We start from the raw sequence: 20,131 nt of genomic DNA, 5'->3' as shown, positions 1-20,131 counted from the left end.
AAATTAATGGAGTAGATAGACTGCTGCTCACAATATAATGGAGATGTTGAGTCACAGACAGGCAAAACAAGAAGATGGCGAAACAAGTAAGCTTTGGGCCAAAGGTCTTCTTCTGAAATAGAACACACACACACACACACACACACACACACACAACTCATGCACACATGACCCATGTCTCTGGCTGCTCAGACCAGACTGCGAGAAACAGTGCATGAAGGGAGAAGCAACCTGGATGAACCTGGAGGAGAGTAGGGTGGGGAGGTAAAGGGATAACAGGGTAAGAGTGGGGGGATATAGAAGTGCTGATGGTGAGAGCACACAGGGATGTGGTGCAGGGATGTGGTGGACAGACGCAGCTATGTGCAGTGGGAGGCTAGATGGGTGGAGGGAGAGAGGGAGGGGGCAAGGGAGTGGAAGAGGAGAAACATAGAAAGACTGTTGGTGCTTTGGTGGAGTAGAAGGTGGTGTAGTGGTGGAGTGGAAACAGTGAAGGAGACAGGTTGATTAGGTTGATTAAGGAGAGTGACTAATGAAGGCTGAGGCCACAGAGTTACGGGGAATGTGTGATATATTGCAGGGTGAGTTGCCACCTGAACAATTCAGAAAAGCTGGTGTTGGTAGAATACTTACTATATATCCTATGTTCCCATAACCCCCCTGGCCTCAACCTCCATTAGTTACTGTCTTTCATCCAATTATCTCCTTCCTTGTTCTCACTCCAGCCTTCTATTTCACCAACACACCCACAGTCTTTTACTTCTCTACTTTTCCATCCCCACCCCTATCTAACCACCCAACTGCACCTAGCTCTACTCTCTCCCCACTACATCCCTGTATGTTCCACAACAGCACTTCACTGCCCTCCACCTCTACCATGCTATCCCTCCCCTGCCCCCGCCTCCTCTTTAACAACACTAGATTCCTTCTTCCACCATGCATTGTTGCTCACAGTCTGGCCTTGATGTAGCTTTTACATCCCCTCAACTACATTCATACGAACATCCCCTTCACTGTGGAAACTGTGAAAGATGGTTGTCTGTCTTTCTGGATGTCTTGTTTAGACTGGAGAATAATGGCTCTCTGGGGCATTCTGAGAGGAGGAGAGCACATCAATAAAATCTCTAGGTTTTCTTCCTTTTGTTGGCAATATTTTGTTTAAAATAGTAAGAATCTTTCACAAATTTCAGGTGAAAGAGGTTTTCTGTCCACCGGCTAAAAAGGCAGACGTTATGGGATCAGAGAAGGACAATTTGTTGCTGCAAAAGTGTGGAATTTAAAAAATACCTTTGCAATGTAGTACACCTTACATACACCAGACCACATACGCTGGGGAAGAACACCAAACACTGATCCTGTACTTGCCTTTTGCAATTGAACTACTAATGGCTCTGAGTACTATGGGACTCAACTGCTGAGGTCATTAGTCCCCTAGAACTTAGAACTAGTTAAACCTAACTAACCTAAGGACATCACAAACATCCATGCCCGAGGCAGGATTCGAACCTGCGACCGTAGCGGTCTTGCGGTTCCAGACTGCAGCGCCTTTAACCGCACGGCCACTTCGGCCGGCAAATTGAACTACTACTGAAGATTGTTATCTCCACTAGACATTCAATGGAATATGATCAAATAATGATTTTATCCACAGCAACATCTTTTTGGGACTCCAATATTAAGGAATCTGAACATATGCATTGTGGAGAACCTGATGAACCAAGACAGCAGCAACCAGTTGGACAATGTGTGGAACCCCACAATTTGCTCTAGCTGAGGACAATACATTACGCCAAAGGCACGGCAAGTGACAACCACATGGACAACAGAGTTCCACGACGCCATCCAGATAGTTTGGTCAGTCTGTCTCCAAGACATTAAGGTATGTGCAAAATACACACAGCATGATAATAAATTACAGAACGAGGAAGTCTTAGTCAGTCCTCGATGCCTCACCTGAGGATGACGGGTAGTTGCCCATTCAAAATATTGTGTAGTTTAGTAAATGGTGACCAGTTGGAAGCCCAAGATTTCTTTGAACACAACACAAGCCTTGTATTACACCTTACCCTCTGATCTATTGTTAGACAATGGCAAATGAGTACACAGAGAACTATCTGTTGAACATAATTTGTACTTTAACATTAGTCTGGCATGAAAGTAACTGTATACAGAAAAATGATAATAAGTTGAGAAGATCTAGTGCATATTATAACTATCCATACAAGACTAGACCATTCATCAACAAACAGAAAAGACACTGAACAACACACATGAATACAGAAAAAGATGATACACTATTAACATCATGTACGAAACACAACGATGAATGTGAATTGAAAGGCACATCTTATTAGAGCAACAAGAAGTTGTCAATGCCACCCCACAGCTACCATACATCTACTGGGAGCCTCAGTGCTAGTGCATACAATGCCAGGGTGATTATCTAACATTAGTTTGGGCTTCAAGTTGTATCTACCTCTGATGAAGGACAATCATTCTGTTATTACAGTCTTGTTGGAGACTTTACTTTCTGTGATGAGGATGCAATAAATATACATTGTAAGAATATCTGTAAAAACATCATTCCTCCTCTTGCTATTCACTGCCTTCCTACAGGGCCTAATCCGAGATTTGGATACATTATACTGTTTGGACTTCACTCTGTTTACGCTATAAATACACTACAATGCACTGGGCTAAAACACTGCTACTGACTCGGTATCACCTCCAGCTGTCGCGTCTCTGTTATTGTATTCTGAGCAGTCTCATGTTTGGCTCCATAAAAAATTAACTGTTCAGCATTCATTTGTATCATGAGCTACAATACAACTGACAAGGAGGACTATCTATTGGTTTTGCATCATTTTCCACAGTGACGATTACATGATTCTCAGGGCCGCCCCTCTTTCGTGTGTTTCAGACTGTGGCCCTCGCAACTGGTGACTGCAGTCTTATCTTATGTGTGCACTGCTTCAAGCACTATGAACTTTACATCTGCTCTATCACTCGGTCTGTGACAATTTTATGTGCACTTTTCAGAGCTGTGAACTTTGCTTGTATACTAGGACTGTGAATTCTTTTGTGCATTGGAGCCTTGACTGTGAACTTTGGAACTGCGTCTTCTCTGGTTTTTATGGCAAACTGCACGTTTCTCCTTCTTACCCATCACTGTGGACAATTAATCTTTGGCACTCATTTTGTGGCAGCTGAAAAGCTGAACATGAGTGAAGTCAAATACATATCAAGGAGCTCCTTGACAGGGTCCTGAATCCCGAAGAGACTGCCAAATCTTTGTCACAGTCCACCACCACATTTCTGCTTCAGCAGCTCAATCACCTAGCTGTCGGCCCTTTCTCTATATGGATGCCACACCTTCCCACTCTTCAGGTTTTCAATGACACTTTGGAGTCATGGTCTCCCTCCCTCAATTGGCTCAGATGATCTTTTGTGACCTTCACCACTCACAAGGGCTGTCGCAAACAAGTTCTTCTCATCACCTGGTCTGGCACTTCGGCCTATCACTTCTTCTCTCACTTCAACCTGCAGTCAACCTTTCTTCCCTCTCCTATGTTCACTTGCAGGACAAAATCATCACTCATTATGCTGCTACCACTGTCTCTCATGCTTATGACTTTTTTTCTGTCCTCTCGGGACTCCCAAGTGGCTCTGTTACAGATTTCGCTGCCTGTTGCCACTGGCTCCTTTGCAGCCAGCTCTACTGTGCCCCGGTTTTGCAAAAGGATCCAGCAGAGACACCTTTCCCTCCACCAACTCTGATGCTTCTGGTGGGTTTTGATGAGTTCTGTGCCAATGACAAGACCCTCTTCAGCTGACACTGGCAGTCTCTGCCCCTGCCACTGCCAGCCCTTCTGTACTAGTTACCCTTCTCTTGATTTCCAGTTCTCCTTCTGTTCTGTCCTCGTTTATAGCTTCTCGTGTCACTCTTCCCTCTGTGCCCTCTACTCCAGCATGCCTCTGTACCACTGAGAGCACTTTCACACACCTCGAAGCACCGTGAGGCCCAACCGCGGTCAAATGTGCACACAGTCAGTATTCTCTGCCTCCTCCTCGCAGTTCACATTTTCACTACTTTTTGTAATGCCTTCCTCACTGCCCGGTCATCATGCTCTTACACGCATCCATCATTCCCAACTCCTTCCCCCGCTGCATCCTGATTCATTCCTCCTCTGGGTGAGACTCCACTCTTTAGAAGTCCTTCACGCATTTCACAATTTGCATCTTCCTCCGTCACTTCCACTACCATAACTGCCACAGAGGTCGGTGCCAGCTCCACCAAGACAGCCCCCGGTACAGATGGCCATGCTGCCATAATCAGGCTCGCCGGCACTGGTCCTGTGACTGCCACTGTCGGCTCAGTAGACACTGATGCTGCATCTCTTGTGCTGACTCAGTCACGGTCAACTAGGTTGTGGCCAGCCTGGTCATTCCTGCCATCACTGTTTCTGCCGCAGCTGTAGTCGGTCATGTGACCAGTCTCTACATCCCATCACGAAAGGACGCACACTCCCGCACACCGGCATGTAGCTCCACACAATCAAATACTTTCCCACCCACAAGGGCTACCAGGGTTTTCAATACCTTCCAGACATTCCACAGGCAGCCATCCAGCACACGCCGCATTTTCAGTAGGTCCTCAACCTACGCTGCTGTGACCCAGCCACCATGCACGGAAGCCCCCAGCTGGCTGCCAGATGTTTCTTCCACCACTTTTGGTGTGGTCCTCAAGGAAGATTTGTCATGAGTCCTCTGCGTGATGGCCTGACAGTCCTGCCATAATGACTACTAATCGCATCGCCACCTATCACAGACATCCTCGCATTAGCAGCCTTCTTCTTGGTGAGGTTCTGAATTTTCACAGGATGAGGAGTGTAGTATTAACACACCTGGGCTTCTACATACTTGACCGTGCCCATTCCGACATGACATCTGCTCCTCCTTTGTGGACTGCTTACGTGTCTTGCCAGTATATTGCTTGTTTGGATTCGGTGCTGATTCTAAATAGTATGTTTACAGGCTTAACTCTAGTAGGCACCATCAGAAACTGCCACCATCACCCACAAGCAGCACACACAGCAGCAACAATGGTGGCTCTGCTATCAGGGACCAGCTCTTGTCCACAGGTTATGTGGTCATCAAGAGCCCACGGATATTCCTCTGACATTGTGTACTTAGCCACAGTGCAACCAGTTGCATTTGTAGCTCTGCTACAGGCCACTGGCACTGACCACCTGCAGCATCCCACATGTTTTGAGTTCCTGTTGAGTCTGCACCATACCATATCACTCCAGTAAATGACCCCGTGACTACCATGTGAGGCTGCAATAAATATACATTGTAAGACTATCTGTGGAATCATCATTCCCCATCTTACTATTCACTGCCATCCTGCCAGGTCACACCCGAGATTCGGATACACTATGCTGTTTGAATTTTATTCCTGTTTACAGTTTGGACAGGCTACTCTATGTTGGCCTAGAACACTGCTACTGACTCCGGATGTTACTTCCCTGTTATTGTATTCTTTTCAGTCTTGTGTTTGGCTCCATAACCAAGTAACTCTTCAGCATTCATTTCTATTGTGTGGTACAATACTTCTGAATCTTTTTAATTACAGAACAAATATGTACATAGCCAGGTTACCAAAAATGTAACAGAAAAATGATTCACTTGAAGCAAGGAAGAAATATTATCGCTTTATGTCCCACTGATGATAAGGTTATTAGAACCAAGAGCTCAAGTTCTGACAGAATTACTATGGGGCAGGGAGCAGACCATATCCTATCTGGGGAGGTATTTGAACATCACTCCTTCAAAGGTCACTGCGTCACTTCATTCTGTGAATGCACATCAAAGCCTACAAAAATGTAATCAAGAACTTAAGAAAAATCTCAACAAATTCACATTGTGCAGATGCAGATCTCATAGTTGTGGTCAAAACTCCTTGACATTGAGTGTGGTGGGTATAGATGTGTGGTGCATAATCGTGGAAACAATACATTCAAATGAGTGCCCCCCCCCCCCCCCTCCCCCGAATGTAAATGGGTCTTTTGAGTAGTCTGGGTGACTTAGGAATGAAGCAATTTTGTAAGAAACTTGGACATATTAAGGCTCACTGGCACTTGGGACAGAGAGTGACAAGTGTACTGAGATTCTGTGCTGCCTGACCAGGTGCTTCTTTAGTTTTGGAAAAGATTAGATTAGATTAAGTCAGATTCAGTTTTCGTTCCAGAGGGTGAGGAGAGGCACTGGAGAGACTGAGTTTATATGCAAGAACGATAAATTAACAATAACGTAAAGGAGAGGGACATTAAAATAAAGATATCCTATGATGGGATACTCATTGTAACTGTTTTCTTCAGCTGTTTTGGTAGTTCCAAATACAATGCATGATGGGTTTCATTTTAAGTTCCTTCAATACATGTTCATTCCTTTTGTGATCCCGTTTGGTGTAACCAGCTGTTCGTCCCAAGAATTTTGTTTCACAGGCTGTTAGTCTCTCTACAGTTTATGCCTTTATTGTCCATGTTTCACTGCCATAGCAGAGCACAGGTCTTGCTAAGGTCATGTACAGGCATCACATATTCTGGTGTACTTCCAGTCCAGTAAAGATTTCATTACATTATTACGGATTCCCATTGTTTTTGCATATTCTGGTGTACTTCTGGTCTATGAAAGGTTCTGTTACATTATTAAAGACTCCCATTCCTTTTTCAGCTAGGTCTGTTTCTTCCCGAAAAGGATATTTTATAGAATAATATGTGACTATGATCACTCTTTAGGGTATTTTATTTTTCAAATAGAGCTTATTTTTTAAGGCATATTTTCTGCAGAAGGCTGATGTCCATATTGTATTTCTTGAAGATATTCTGGAAAATTCGTACTGATCCCTGTAGTTAAGTGCTAGCTTTTGTTACTGCAGCAGCACATCAGAGGACACAATTTTCATCAGTGAGTTTGACACAGCTTCTCATAACAAAGCATTTATTTTATTTTTCCACTGCACTCTTTAGTTTGTTTACTTATCAGGCACAGTTCTGCATTTAGTAACCATCTAGAGTATATTTTCACCGTCTTTAGTTTGGATAGGGATTGTGATTGCTGTGTACAGATGTGAGCTGAGTTGGTAAGCCAAAGTTCACAGCTCCCGGCAGTTTAGGCTTCAGTCACACAACTTAAAGCTGCTGCCAACGGCCATCACTGTTTTTTTTTTTTTTTTTTGGGGGGGGGGGGGGGGGGGCGGACATGGAGATCTGAGGAACATCCAGCACATACCATGTGTCCTCCGATCAGTCCATTACTGTGGCTGCCCTGGTTATTGCCTGTACTGAAGTTCATCACTCACCTTTCGTCGACTGGGAGGTCATTCCAAGGTGTGGTGGCAGTGAAAGACTTTCCGAGAGGTCAACCAGAGGGCTTTCCCATTTCATCTGACAAATAGATTCTGGGCACTATCTGTGGCTCACAAAGTCCCTAAGCAAGATGCTGTTGCTCACCCAGTTCCACATGAAGCCTCTCAGCCCACAAGGTTTGGGCATTCACAGAGGGTGGGTTTACTGGTAGATGGAAGCTCCAATATTAAGCACGTAACGGGCCACATAGGAATATGACTTCCGAGGAGGGGAAGGAATCCAGTGGGCACTTTGTGAGCAAACTAGGAGCAGTCATTCCAGATGTGGCATGAGTGTTTCTGGATGCCATGAAGAGCACAGTGTGTAGCCAACTGCAGACGGTGGTTCATACTGTTATTAATGATGTGTCACTTTGGATCGGTAGAGATTTTCTCTGGTTTTGGGCAGCTAGCTGAAGTACCAAAGACTGTCAGCCATGCTTGTGAGATGGAGGAGGAGCTCACCACCTGTCGTATCATCGACAGAAGCGACTGCTGTCCTTTGGTACAGAGCCAAGTGAAGGATCTGAACCAGAGGCTCAGACGGTTCTGCAACCGTGTAGGTTGCAGATCCCTTGACTTGTGCCACAGAGTGGCAGGTTTCCAGGTTCTGCTAAATAGGTCAGGAGTCTGCTACACGCAGCAAGCAGCTTTACCAGTAGCGGGGGCTGTATGCAGTGATCTGGGTAGCTTTTTAGGTTAGAGGGTGCAGAAAGAGCTTCAGTTTCAAAGGCTGCAGGATGAACACAGGAAGACAGTAGGCACAGGAGCAATCAATATTGTAGCTGTAAACTGTCATAGCTGTGTTGTAAAAGAACCAGAGTTCCAAGCGCTAATAGAAATCACTGACTACCAAATCGTTAAAGGTACTTAAAGCTGTCTAAAGGCAGAAATAAGTTCAGCCGAAATTTTTACAAAGCACCTAAATGTGTTCCAAAAGGATAGATTAAATAAAGTTGGTGGTGGAATGTTTACTGGTGTCAGAAGTAGTTTACCTTGTAGTGAAACTGAAGTAGATAGTTCTTGTGAGCTAGTATGGGTAGCAGTTACACTTGAAAACCAGAATAAATTAATAATTAGCTGCTTTTACCGCACCCTTGACACAGATGATACAGTTGCTGAACAGTTCAAAGAAAACTTGAATGTCATTTCAAATAGATACCCCAATCATACAGTCGTAATTGTTGGTAACTTCAATCTACACATAATATGATGGCGAAAACACATGTTTAAAATCTGCAGTAGACATCAAACATTGTCCAAAATCGTACTGAATGCCTTCTCAGGCAATTATTTTGAACAACTAGTTCAGGAGCCCACTCAAAGTGCAGCAGAAAATAATCCTGGACAAATAAGGAGCATCATGACAGATACAAGGATTAGTGACCAAAAGGCTGTTGTAGCTAGACTGAATATTGTACCATCCAAACACAACAAAAATATAAGCAAAATACATCTATTAAAAATAATAATAATAAAAAAAATTGTTTGACATCCTCCTAGGAGACAGTCTCCACTCCTAGTTTGACTGTGTAACGTAGACCACATGTGATTGAAATTGCAAGAAATAGTAGCAATGGCAATTGAGAGATATATACCAAATAAATTAATGACATATGGTACCGATCCCCAATGGTACACAAAACAGATCAGAACACTGTTGCAGAAGAAAGGCAAAAAGTAACCCAAATTTAAAAGAACGTAAAATCCCTAAGATTTGCGAAGTTTTATGAATGCTGAAACTTTAGCACAAACTTCAATATGAGATGCTTTTGATAGTTTCCACAATGAAACACTGTCTTGAAATCCATCAGAAAACCAACAGAGATTCCGGTCATATGTAAAATACACCAGAGGCAAAACACAATCAATACCTTCACTGCGCAATAACAACAGTGATGCTATTGATGATAGTGCCACTAAAGCAGAGTTATAAACACAGTTTTCTGAAATTCCTTCACAAAGTATGATGAAGTAAATGGTTCAGAACTCAAATCAAGAACAACTGCCAACATCAGTAACTTAGAAGTAGATATCCTTGGTGTAGCGAAGCAGCGTGAAAACATGTAAAACAGGCAAGGCTTCCGGTCCAGATTGTATACCAGTCAGGTTCCTTTCAGAGTATGCTGATCCAATAGCTCCTCACTTAGTAATCATACACAACTGCTCATTTATAGAAAGATCCATACCCAGAGGCTGGAAAGTTGCGAAAGTCACAACACCACCTAAGAAAGGAAATAAGAGTAATCTGCTGAATTCCAGACCCATATCACTAACGTCACTCTTCAGTAGGATTCTGGAACATATTCCATGCTTGAACATTAAGAATCATCTCAAAGAAAATGATTTATTGCTGAATAGCCTATATGGGTTCAGAAAATATTCTTGTGAAGCACAAGTGGTTCTTTATTCTCATGAAGTAATGAGTGCTATCGGTAGCGAACATCAAATTAATTCTATGTATTAGATGTCCAGAAGGCTTTTGACACCGTTCTTCACAAGCAACTTCTAACCAAATTGCTTGCCTATGGACTGTCTTATCAGTTGTGTGACTGGATTTGTGATTTCCTGTGAGAAAATCATTGAATAAAACAGAAGTAATATCTGGTGTTCCTCATCCTGATCTATATAAACAATTTAAGGGACAATATAAGCAGTCCTATTAGATTGCAGTTGATGCTGTCATTAACCATTACGTAAAGTCATCAGATGACCAAAACAGATTGCCATATGATTTAGACAAGGTATCTGTATGCTGCAAAAAGTAGCAATTGACCCTATATTATGAAAAGTGTGAAGTCTTCCATGTGAGCACTAAAATGGTCCACTAAATTTCAGTTCCACAATAAATCAAAAATCTAAAGGCTGTTAAGTCAACTAAATACTTAGGATTTACAATTACAAATAACTTAAACTGGAATGATCACACAGGTAATGTTGTGTGAAAGCAAACCGAAGACTGTGATTTATTGGCAGTGCAACAAGTCCACTAAAGAGACTGCTTACACCATGCTTGTACACCCTCTTCTAGAGTACTGCAGTGTGGTGTGAGATATGCATCAGATGGGACTGAGGGAGAACATCAAATAAATTCAAAGAAGAGTAGCTCATTTTGTATTATTGCGAAATACAGAAGAGAGTGCTATGGACACAATATGTGAAGTGCAGGGACAATCATTAAAACAAAGGTGTTTTTCACTGTGGCAGAATCTTCTCATGAAATTTCGATCACCAACTTTCTCCTCTGATTTTGAAAATCTTCTGCTGGTACCCACCTACATAGTGAGAAATTATCATCATGATAAAAACAGGAGAAATCAGAACTCGCAGAAAGATTTGTTTGTTTTTCCTGCATGTTGTTTGAGAGTGGAACAGTAGAGAAATAGCTTGAAGGTGGTCGAGGAACCCTTAATTGTGAATTGCAGAGTAATCATATAGAAGTAGATGTAGATGCAAGTCATCCTCTGAAGGTGCTAAAAGAGCTTAATCACTTGGAAAAAATAAATCATCTAACTATGTGTTATGATTTCAATGAAACCATGTAGTATTGTCTCTCTGTCTCCACTCTTGGACGATTTTATTCATGTAACAAGCCTGGTGAAAGACCACATCACTGCCATGTTCTTGCACGTATTCTATCCCACTATGATTAATTGTCTTCTTTCTTGATGCAGATTCAATTTATTTTGGAAATTTTGTTTATATCACCACTAAGTTGTTGGGGAACATGATCGTCTGTTAGAATTTGTAATAACTTGTTTGTGTTGACTTCATCAAAGCTTTTCTGAAGTTGGCGAAATCAATGTGTGTTTCCAGATTGCATTCTCTATGTTTTTCTATTAGTAATTTCAATTAAAAATAGCCACCGCAGCATGATCTTCCTTTTTGAAAGCTGTTTCATAGTGGCCGTGTTATTTATTTTTGATGATGTAGGCAAACATTTTTATGATGAGTTCAGTAATCCATTGTAATTGTCTTTTTAATGTGTGAAATTAAATGATTAAATGTACTCCTGTCCTATGGTGACATGGTGAACAGTGACGATCAGGTACAGGGGTAGAATACATGCTGGTGACACTGAATGACTATATGAACTGCCATACATGTGGACTGCAACTAGAGATCAACATTTTGATAGTTATTCCTCGAGGACACTGCCAAGATCGGAGAAATATTAAGTAGGTGTGCACTTTGATAGCCTTGTAATCAATCATTTTGTCTTCACAGTCAAAAGCAAAGTTCATCTGTTATAATGTTTTATATTAAATATTAATGCAAATGCTGTTGGCCAGTTACTGAAACAGACCCTGGAGGAAGGGTGATGTTTAGACGCTTAAGAATATGTAAATACTGCGTATTCTGTGCTCTACTTCAGACCTGGTATTTTCTGCCCTGAATCTGAATCTTCTATGCTCCTTTCACCTTTCCTTTTTGAATTGCTCTCTCTCTCTCTCTCTCTCTCTCTCTCTCTCTCTCTCTCTCTCTCTCTCTCTCTCTCTCTCTCTCTCTCTGTCTCTCTCAAAAAGGAAATTAATTGAAATTTTAATGCCAGAGACTTCGCGCATTATCTTCCCTTCATTAATTGGAGCTTCTTTCTGCCTCAAAAATAATTAATTTATTACTTTTATATTTTTAATTCTGCTATGTCTGTAGTTTAGCAGCAACCAATATACACACAATTACATAATTGTTAACTAAATAATTCCTGAAGAGGGGGCAGCAGCCTTTTCAGTAGTTGCAGGGGCAACAGTCTGGATGATTGACTGATCTGGCCTTGTAACATTAACCAAAACGGCCTTGCTGTGCTGGTACTGCGAACGGCTGAAAGCAAGGGGAAACTACAGTCGTAATTTTTCCCGATGACATGCAGCTTTACCGTATGATTAAATGATGATGGCGTCCTCTTGGGTAAAATATTCCGGAGGTAAAATAGTCCCCCATTCGGATCTCCGGGCGGGGACTACTCAAGAGGACGTCGTTATCAGGAGAAAGAAAACTGGCATTCTACGGATCAGAGCGTGGAATGTCAGATCCCTTAATCGGGCAGGTAGGTTAGAAAATTTAAAAAGGGAAATGGATAGGTTAAAGTTAGATATAGTGGGAATTAGTGAAGTTCGGTGGCAGGAGGAACAAGACTTTTAGTCAGGTGATTACAGGGTTATAAAAACAAAATCAAATAGGGGTAATGCAGGAGTAGGTTTAATAATGAGTAAAAAAATAGGAGTGCGGGTTAGCTACTACAAACAGCATAGTGAACGCATTATTGTGGCCAAGATAGACACAAAGCCCATGCCTACTACAGTAGTACAAGTTTATATGCCAACTAGCTCTGCAGATGATGAAGAAATTGATGAAATGTATGACGAGATAAAAGAAATTATTCAGGTAGTGAAGGGAGACGAAAATTTAATAGTCATGGGTGACTGGAATTCGTCAGTAGGAAAAGGGAGAGAAGGAAACATAGTAGGTGAATATCGATTGGGGGGAAGAAATGAAAGAGGAAGCCGCCTTGTAGAATTTTGCACAGAGCATAACTTAATCATAGCTAACACTTGGTTCAAGAATCATAAAAGAAGGTTGTATACCTGGAAGAATCCTGGAGATACTAAAAGGTATCAGATAGATTATATAATGGTAAGACAGAGATTTAGGAACCAGGTTTTAAATTGTAAGACATTTCCAGGGGCATATGTGGATTCTGACCACAATCTATTGGTTATGAACTGCAGATTGAAACTGAAGAAACTGCAAAAAGGTGGGAATTTAAGGAGATGGGACCTGGATAAACTGAAAGAACCAGAGGTTGTAGAGAGTTTCAGGGAGAGCATAAGGGAACAATTGACAGGAATGGGGGAAAGAAATACAGTAGAAGAAGAATGGGTAGCTCTGAGGGATAAAGTAGTGAAGGCAGCAGAGGATCAAGTAGGTAAAAAGACGAGGGCTAATAGAAATCCTTGGGTAACAGAAGAAATATTGAATTTAATTGATGAAAGGAGAAAATATAAAAATGCAGTAAATGAAGCAGGCAAAAAGGAATACAAACGTCTCAAAAATGAGATCGACAGGAAGTGCAAAATGGCTAAGCAGGCATGGCTAGAGGACAAATGTAAGGATGTAGAGGCTTGTCTCACTAGGGGTAAGATAGATACTGCCTACAGGAAAATTAAAGAGACCTTTGGAGAGAAGAGAACCACTTGTACGAATATCAAGAGCTCAGATGGCAACCCAGTTCTAAGCAAAGAAGGGAAGGCAGAAAGGTGGAAGGAGTATATAGAGGGTTTATACAAGGGCGATGTACTTGAGGACAATATTATGGAAATGGAAGAGGATGAAGATGAAGATGAAATGGGAGATAAGATACTGCGTGAAGAGTTTGACAGAGCACTGAAAGACCTGAGTCGAAACAAGGCCTCGGGAGTAGACAACATTCCATTAGAACTACTGATGGCCTTGGGAGAGCCAGTCATGACAACACTCTACCATCTGGTGAGCAAGTTGTATGAGACAGGCGAAATACCCACAGACTTCAAGAAGAATATAATAATTCCAATCCCAAAGAAAGCAGGTGTTGACAGATGTGAAAATTACCGAACTATCAGTTTAATAAGTCACAGCTGCAAAATACTAACACGAACTCTTTACAGACGAATGGAAAAACTGGTAGAAGCGGACCTCGGGGAAGATCACTTTGGATTCCGTAGAAATGTTGGAACACGTGAGGCAATACTAACCTTACGACTTATCTTAGAAGAAAGATTAAGAAAAGGCAAACCTACGTTTCTAGCATTTGTAGACTTAGAGAAAGCTTTTGACAACGTTAACTGGAATACTCTCTTTCAAATTCTGAAGGTGGCAGGGGTAAAATACAAGGAGCGAAAGGCTATTTACAATTTGTACAGAAACCAGACGGCAGTTATAAGAGTCGAGGGGCATGAAAGGGAAGCAGTGGTTGGGAAAGGAGTGAGACAGGGTTGTAGCCTCTCCCCAATGTTATTCGATCTGTATATTGAGCAAGCAGTAAAGGAAACAAAATAAAAATTCGGAGTAGGTATTAAAATTCATGGAGAAGAAGTAAAAACTTTGAGGTTCGCCGATGACAATTATAATTCTGTCAGAGACAGCAAAGGACTTGGAAGAGCAGTTGAACGGAATGGACAGTGTCTTGATAGGAGGATATAAGGTGAGCATTAACAAAAGCAAAACGAGGATAATGGAATGTAGTCAAATTAAATCGGGTGATGCTGAGGGGATTAGATTGGGAAATGAGTCACTTAAAGTAGTAAAGGAATTTTACTATTTGGGGAGCAAAATAACTGATGATGGTCGAAGTAGAGAGGATATAAAATGTAGACTGGCAATGGCGAAGAAATCGTTTCTGAAGAAGAGAAATCTGTTAACATCGAGTATAGATTTAAGTGTCAGGAAGTCATTTCTGAAAGTATTTGTATGGAGTGTAGCCATGTATGGAAGTGAAACATGGACGATAAATAGTTTGGACAAGAAGAGAATAGAAGCTTTCGAAATGTGGTGCTACAGAAGAATGCTGAAGATAAGGTGGGTAGATCACGTAACTAATGAGGAGGTATTGAATAGGATTGGGGAGAAGAGAAGTTTGTGGCACAACTTGACTAGAAGAAGGGATCGGTTGGTAGGACATGTTTTGAGGCATCAAGGGATCACAAATTTAGCATTGGAGGGCAGCGTGGAGGGTAAAAATCGTAGAGGGAGACCAAGAGATGAATACACCAAGCAGATTCAGAAGGATGTAGGTTGCAGTAGGTACTGGGAGATGAAGAAGCTTGCACAGGATAGAGTAGCATGGAGAGCTGCATCAAACCAGTCTCAGGACTGAAGACCACAACAACAACAAAGAGTAAAGGTAACAACTCCCCAAATATTAGAGGTGATGACTCATGGACTGGTACATAAACAAGACAGAAGACTTTGGCAACTTGGGGACAAACCTTTTTCATGGAAGGATTGTGTGTGGTGCAGTAAGTGAGGGAAGAAAGAAGGCAGAAACTGGGGAGGAGGTGGAGAAGAATGGGAGTCTGGCTTACAGCTCAGAGGGAGGCAGCAAATGCTGATCATGCCAGCATAAAATGCTCTGCAGTAACTGTGGCTGCCTTCACACGTGGGCCTGTCTCTTATGGGATAGGTTACATTTGTGACAGGATTGGAGTAAGATGTGTCTGGAGGGTGAACTGTACGGTCTCACACCTTGGTATCCCCCAGGTATATGATCTACCTAACAAAGGATCTTGAGTGGGTGTGGTAGAGGGGCAGACCAGGATACTGACCAGATTTGAGGAGGAGGAGGAGATTAGTGTTTAACGTCCCATCGACAACGAGGTCATTAGAGACGGAGCACAAGCGCGGACTAGGGAAGGATGGGGAAGGAAATCGGCCGTGCTCTTTCGAAGGAACCATCCCGGCATTTGCCTGAAGTGAACTAGGGAAATCACGGAAAACCTAAATCAGGATGGCCGGACACGGGATTGAACTGTCATCCTCCCGAATGCGAGTCCAGTGTGCTAACCACTGCGCCACCTCGCTCAGTGAGACCAGATTTGAAGCATGGCAGATGTTCCTCATTTCTAGGCAACAGTCAGTAGTCAAAGCCTGCCTCAGGGTACGGTTCAGTTGTTCCAGTCCAGCACAATACTGGGTGATGAGGATGGTCCACCTTCACAGTTGGTTGTTCAGTATGGTGGAACGATGAAGGGTATGTGAGAATATGGCATAGGAAATATGTCTGTAAATTAGGGTAGGGGGATAGTGCCTGTCTATGAACACTTGAGAGTGAACTTCAGCATACTAGACAAGGGAATTCTCATCATTTCAGATGCACCATCCATATATGACTAGACTATATAAGAGCGATTTTCTGTTGTGAAAGAGATGACACCTGCAAAAATGCACATACTACTGACAATTAGTGACCATGATACGAACTGATGTCTGGATGGAGCCATCAGAGTGGTGAAGGTAAACATCCAGCAGGATGGCACATTAGGCTGCAAAAGACCAGCTGAAGTGAATGAGGACAGGGTGTCAAGGCCTTGGGTCCACATCATGAAGAAATCGCCAAAGAACCTTAACCTGACAAGGGGTTTGGAGTTTTGGGAGGCTAAGGAGGTATCCTCTAGATGGCCCATAAACAAATTGGCATAGGACAGTGCCATGTGGGTGTCAAAGACCATGCCATGGATCTGGTTGCATATCTTCCTCTCACAGGAGTGGTAGTTATGTGTGAAAATGTAATTAGTTGCTTGTGTAGAGAATGAGGTGGTGGTTTTGAGTCAGACCATTAAGAAAGGTAGTGGTTGATAGCAGCAAAGCTACAGGCATGGGCAATGGGGATGTTGATGTATAGAGGGGTAGCATTGACTGTGACGAGCAGTGATCCAGGTGGTATGGTTGACAGTCAGTGAAGGAATTGGTTTGTATCTTTAATATGAGAGGCTAGGCTATGATGGAAAAGGGGGGGGGGGGGGGGGGGAGAAGAAAGAGCAGGGAATTATGGTGAGGAGAGAGAGAGAGTTTTTTAGGAGGGGGGGTGGGGGGGGGGGGGGGTGAGTGGGTGGATACTCGGGTGGGTCCAAGGATTTGAGCAGGGACTGGAAGCTATACTGGACTTCTGGTTCGGTTCGGTTCAGTTGTTTGGGGAAGGAGACCAGACAGCGAGGTCATCGGTCTCGGGAAGGACGGGGAAGGAAGTCGGCCGTGCCCTTTGAAAGGAACCATCCCAGCATTTGCCTGGAGCGGTTTAGGGAAATCACGGAAAACCTAAATCAGGATGGCCGGATGCGGGATTGAACCGTCGTCCTCCCGAATGCGTGGACTTCTGGGGATCACTATGTCAGGGAGAAGTCAGATACCTGGCAGATGTCTCCTAACAGTTAATCTGTGCTGTAATTTCTGTACAGCCTTTTATGTGGGCATGGCCACAAAGCAACTGCCCACACAAATGATGGCCACTGCCAAAGAATGAAACAATGGCTAAGAACAGAGTTGACCACCCATTGACAGGACACACTGCTGAGCACAATGTACTCAACTTTTCAATGGCTGCTTCACAACACATGCAATCTTCTGGATCCTCAGCTTTTCTGAACTACACACCTGGGAGTTTGTGTGTGTGTGTGTGTGTGTGAGTGTGTGTGTGTGTGTGTGTGTGTGTGTGTGTACTCTATCTTGATTAAGAAATCACCCAAAAGATAGGAAAGTTATCAGTTTTATGTACCTGTCAACATCTCAATGCATCTAATATTCACAAGTGTTACTTTTCCTTATAAATTATTTACATTCTGTCAGAACTTTTAATATCATAATTGTGAATTAAATAACACCTATGGATTAACACAAAATGTATACAAAAGAAAGATTAATTAATAAACCATCATCGCAGCCATTACTTACATAGTTGTAAAAAGCGGTGAGGCCATGGTCAATTGCACTTGTGCTACCACACGATGTTAAAGGACTGGTAAGTGTCACATGCGTACTGTTGGGGACTCCAATACAGCTGCGATCACTGAAGCTCAGTTGCGGGGAACCAAGCTGTTTCACTACTGACAACGGAAAGGTAATGGTGAAACGTTTTTCACTGCAGTTCACGATCATTGCTTTCTTCAACCGTGCCAAAATTTCTTCTCTGATTTCTGTACAGAGTCACACAAAATTTGAAAATTATTTCTTATTACCCATCTTTACAGAACCATTGATGAAATTATATGTCATTTTCTCAAGAAGATCTTAGTACATTTATGCAAGACTAATACAATAAGTAACAACATGTAACAAAGGTAGGGGGCAGAAACATTGCAGCATACCCAAGTGTTTACCAAGAAACCACTCTGCGAGATTGTCTTTTAAAAATAAGAAGCATTTTTAAATCAGCCAATAGGTTTGTGCTGTATTTTTTGTGCAAAGAAATTGCAATACAATAATGAAACAGATATACTTCCTCAAGTCAAAGACACAGCAGTTGATGATTGTTAGTAATTATTACAACTGTTACTAATGAATTTACATTTCTTTAAAGTTATGTGGTTTCCTTAAAAATTTTTTCAGGTGCATCAACAGTGAACATTTTAAAAGGTATAAATATAGAATAATTCATTAGGTACCACAAAGAAAAATATTTTAAAAAACAAACAAAATAAATACAGAATATAAATTTAAATATTTGTATGAGTGAAGGAATTGGTGGCAAAATTTATTTCTAGTGCTGAGATGGATCACTGCAGAAAATTTCAGTCACACCCATCTTTTCTCCAGGCATTCATTCACACAAATGTATGCAAAACATGAAATAGTATAAGAAAATCTATAACAAAATGACAAAGAAACATCACAGTTTAATCTCAAGAAGAAGAAGAAAACTCAAATTACAGAACTGTATGTCACTGCCTATGAAAACAAATTTACCCACATTTGTTTAAGAAAGCCACTTACATTACATACATTTTTAAATTTGTATAGCAATAGTCTTCTTTTAAGTTGAAATGTAGTGCGAGCCACAGAGTAAATGGTTGCTGCCTTCCTCTCGGAATGTTAAATTGTGACATTAAGTGATTATAACAAGCTACATTTGATCATGCTGCTTTGGTGAAGGACCTACTTTCCTTCACATGTAATATCAATTGGAAATATCATTTAGCAACCCAATCCCAAAACCTTTCCAACATCAAACCTGACACTGAACCCTACATTGAACAGTTCAGACCACAATCCCAACTGGATCCACCACCACTACCTCTAAATCATCCATTACAAGCCTTACAGGAATTCCTCACAGCCAGCACTGCTTCACAACCTCTCTTCAGGTCTGTATAACATGGCCCTAACCTGTCCTCTGCAGAACTCCAGCCTCTACATTCCCTAAAAGCTGATGACTCCATCATTATCCTCCCAGAACACATAGGATCTACCACTGTAGTACTTGACCAAAAGGAGTATGTTAGTGAAGGTCTACACCAGCTGTCTGACAGTGTCTGCCATCAAGATCCCATCCCTGTGATTCGAACTGATTCTTAAAACCTCAGGCCCCTCACAAGGACCACACCTCAATCTAAAGAACTTCTCACCCCATCCAAACTATGCACCCCCACCTTTTACCTTCTTCCTAAGATCTACAAACCCAATCATCCTGGCCATCCTATAATTGCTCGCTTCAAAGCATACACCTGATCAGCACCCGCAAACCATAATACGAAGACTCCCCCCTCTATATCAAAGATGCCAACCATTTCCTAGACCATCTGAAATCCATGCCCATCCCACTCCCACCACACACCTTGCCTGTCATACCCCACATACATGCTCTGTATGCTGCTGAACATTTCCTCGGGCAGCACCCGCCTGCTACCAAACCTACGACATCCTTCCTACTCACCTCAATCAACTTTATACTTACTAACAACTACTTCACATTTGAGGAGCAGACATACAAAAAGGTCAGGGGTATGGCCATGGGAACCAGGATGGCTCCTTCCTAAGTCAACCTTTTCACAGGCCGTTTGGAGGGGGCTTACCTGGGATCTGTAAGTATTCGGCCGCTTGTTTGGTTACGATACATTGGTGACATCTTTACCATATGGATTCACAGTGAGGCTGATCTGTTAAAATTCCTGGAATCTCTGAATACCTTCTCCCAAATAAATTTCACGTTGTCCTACTGCGAATCCCATGTCACTTTCCTTGATGTTGATCTCATCC

General features: G+C 42.2%; 1 protein-coding gene across 1 annotated transcript in view; it reads right to left on the bottom strand.

Moving 5' to 3' along the window:
- LOC124619913 overlaps positions 1-20,131 on the bottom strand; it is a 264,971-nt gene that overhangs the window by 106,071 nt on the left and 138,769 nt on the right. The window contains exon 11 of the mRNA XM_047146549.1: positions 17,831-18,072. Coding sequence (XP_047002505.1) covers positions 17,831-18,072 — 242 coding nt within the window. The remainder of the gene's footprint in view (positions 1-17,830; positions 18,073-20,131) is intronic.

This window comes from Schistocerca americana, chromosome 6 (assembly GCF_021461395.2).
Source record: "Schistocerca americana isolate TAMUIC-IGC-003095 chromosome 6, iqSchAmer2.1, whole genome shotgun sequence".
Taxonomy (NCBI): Eukaryota; Metazoa; Arthropoda; class Insecta; order Orthoptera; family Acrididae; genus Schistocerca; species Schistocerca americana.
The sequence above is the reverse complement of the archived record's forward strand: the minus strand, read 5'-3'. Positions and strand labels throughout refer to the sequence as shown.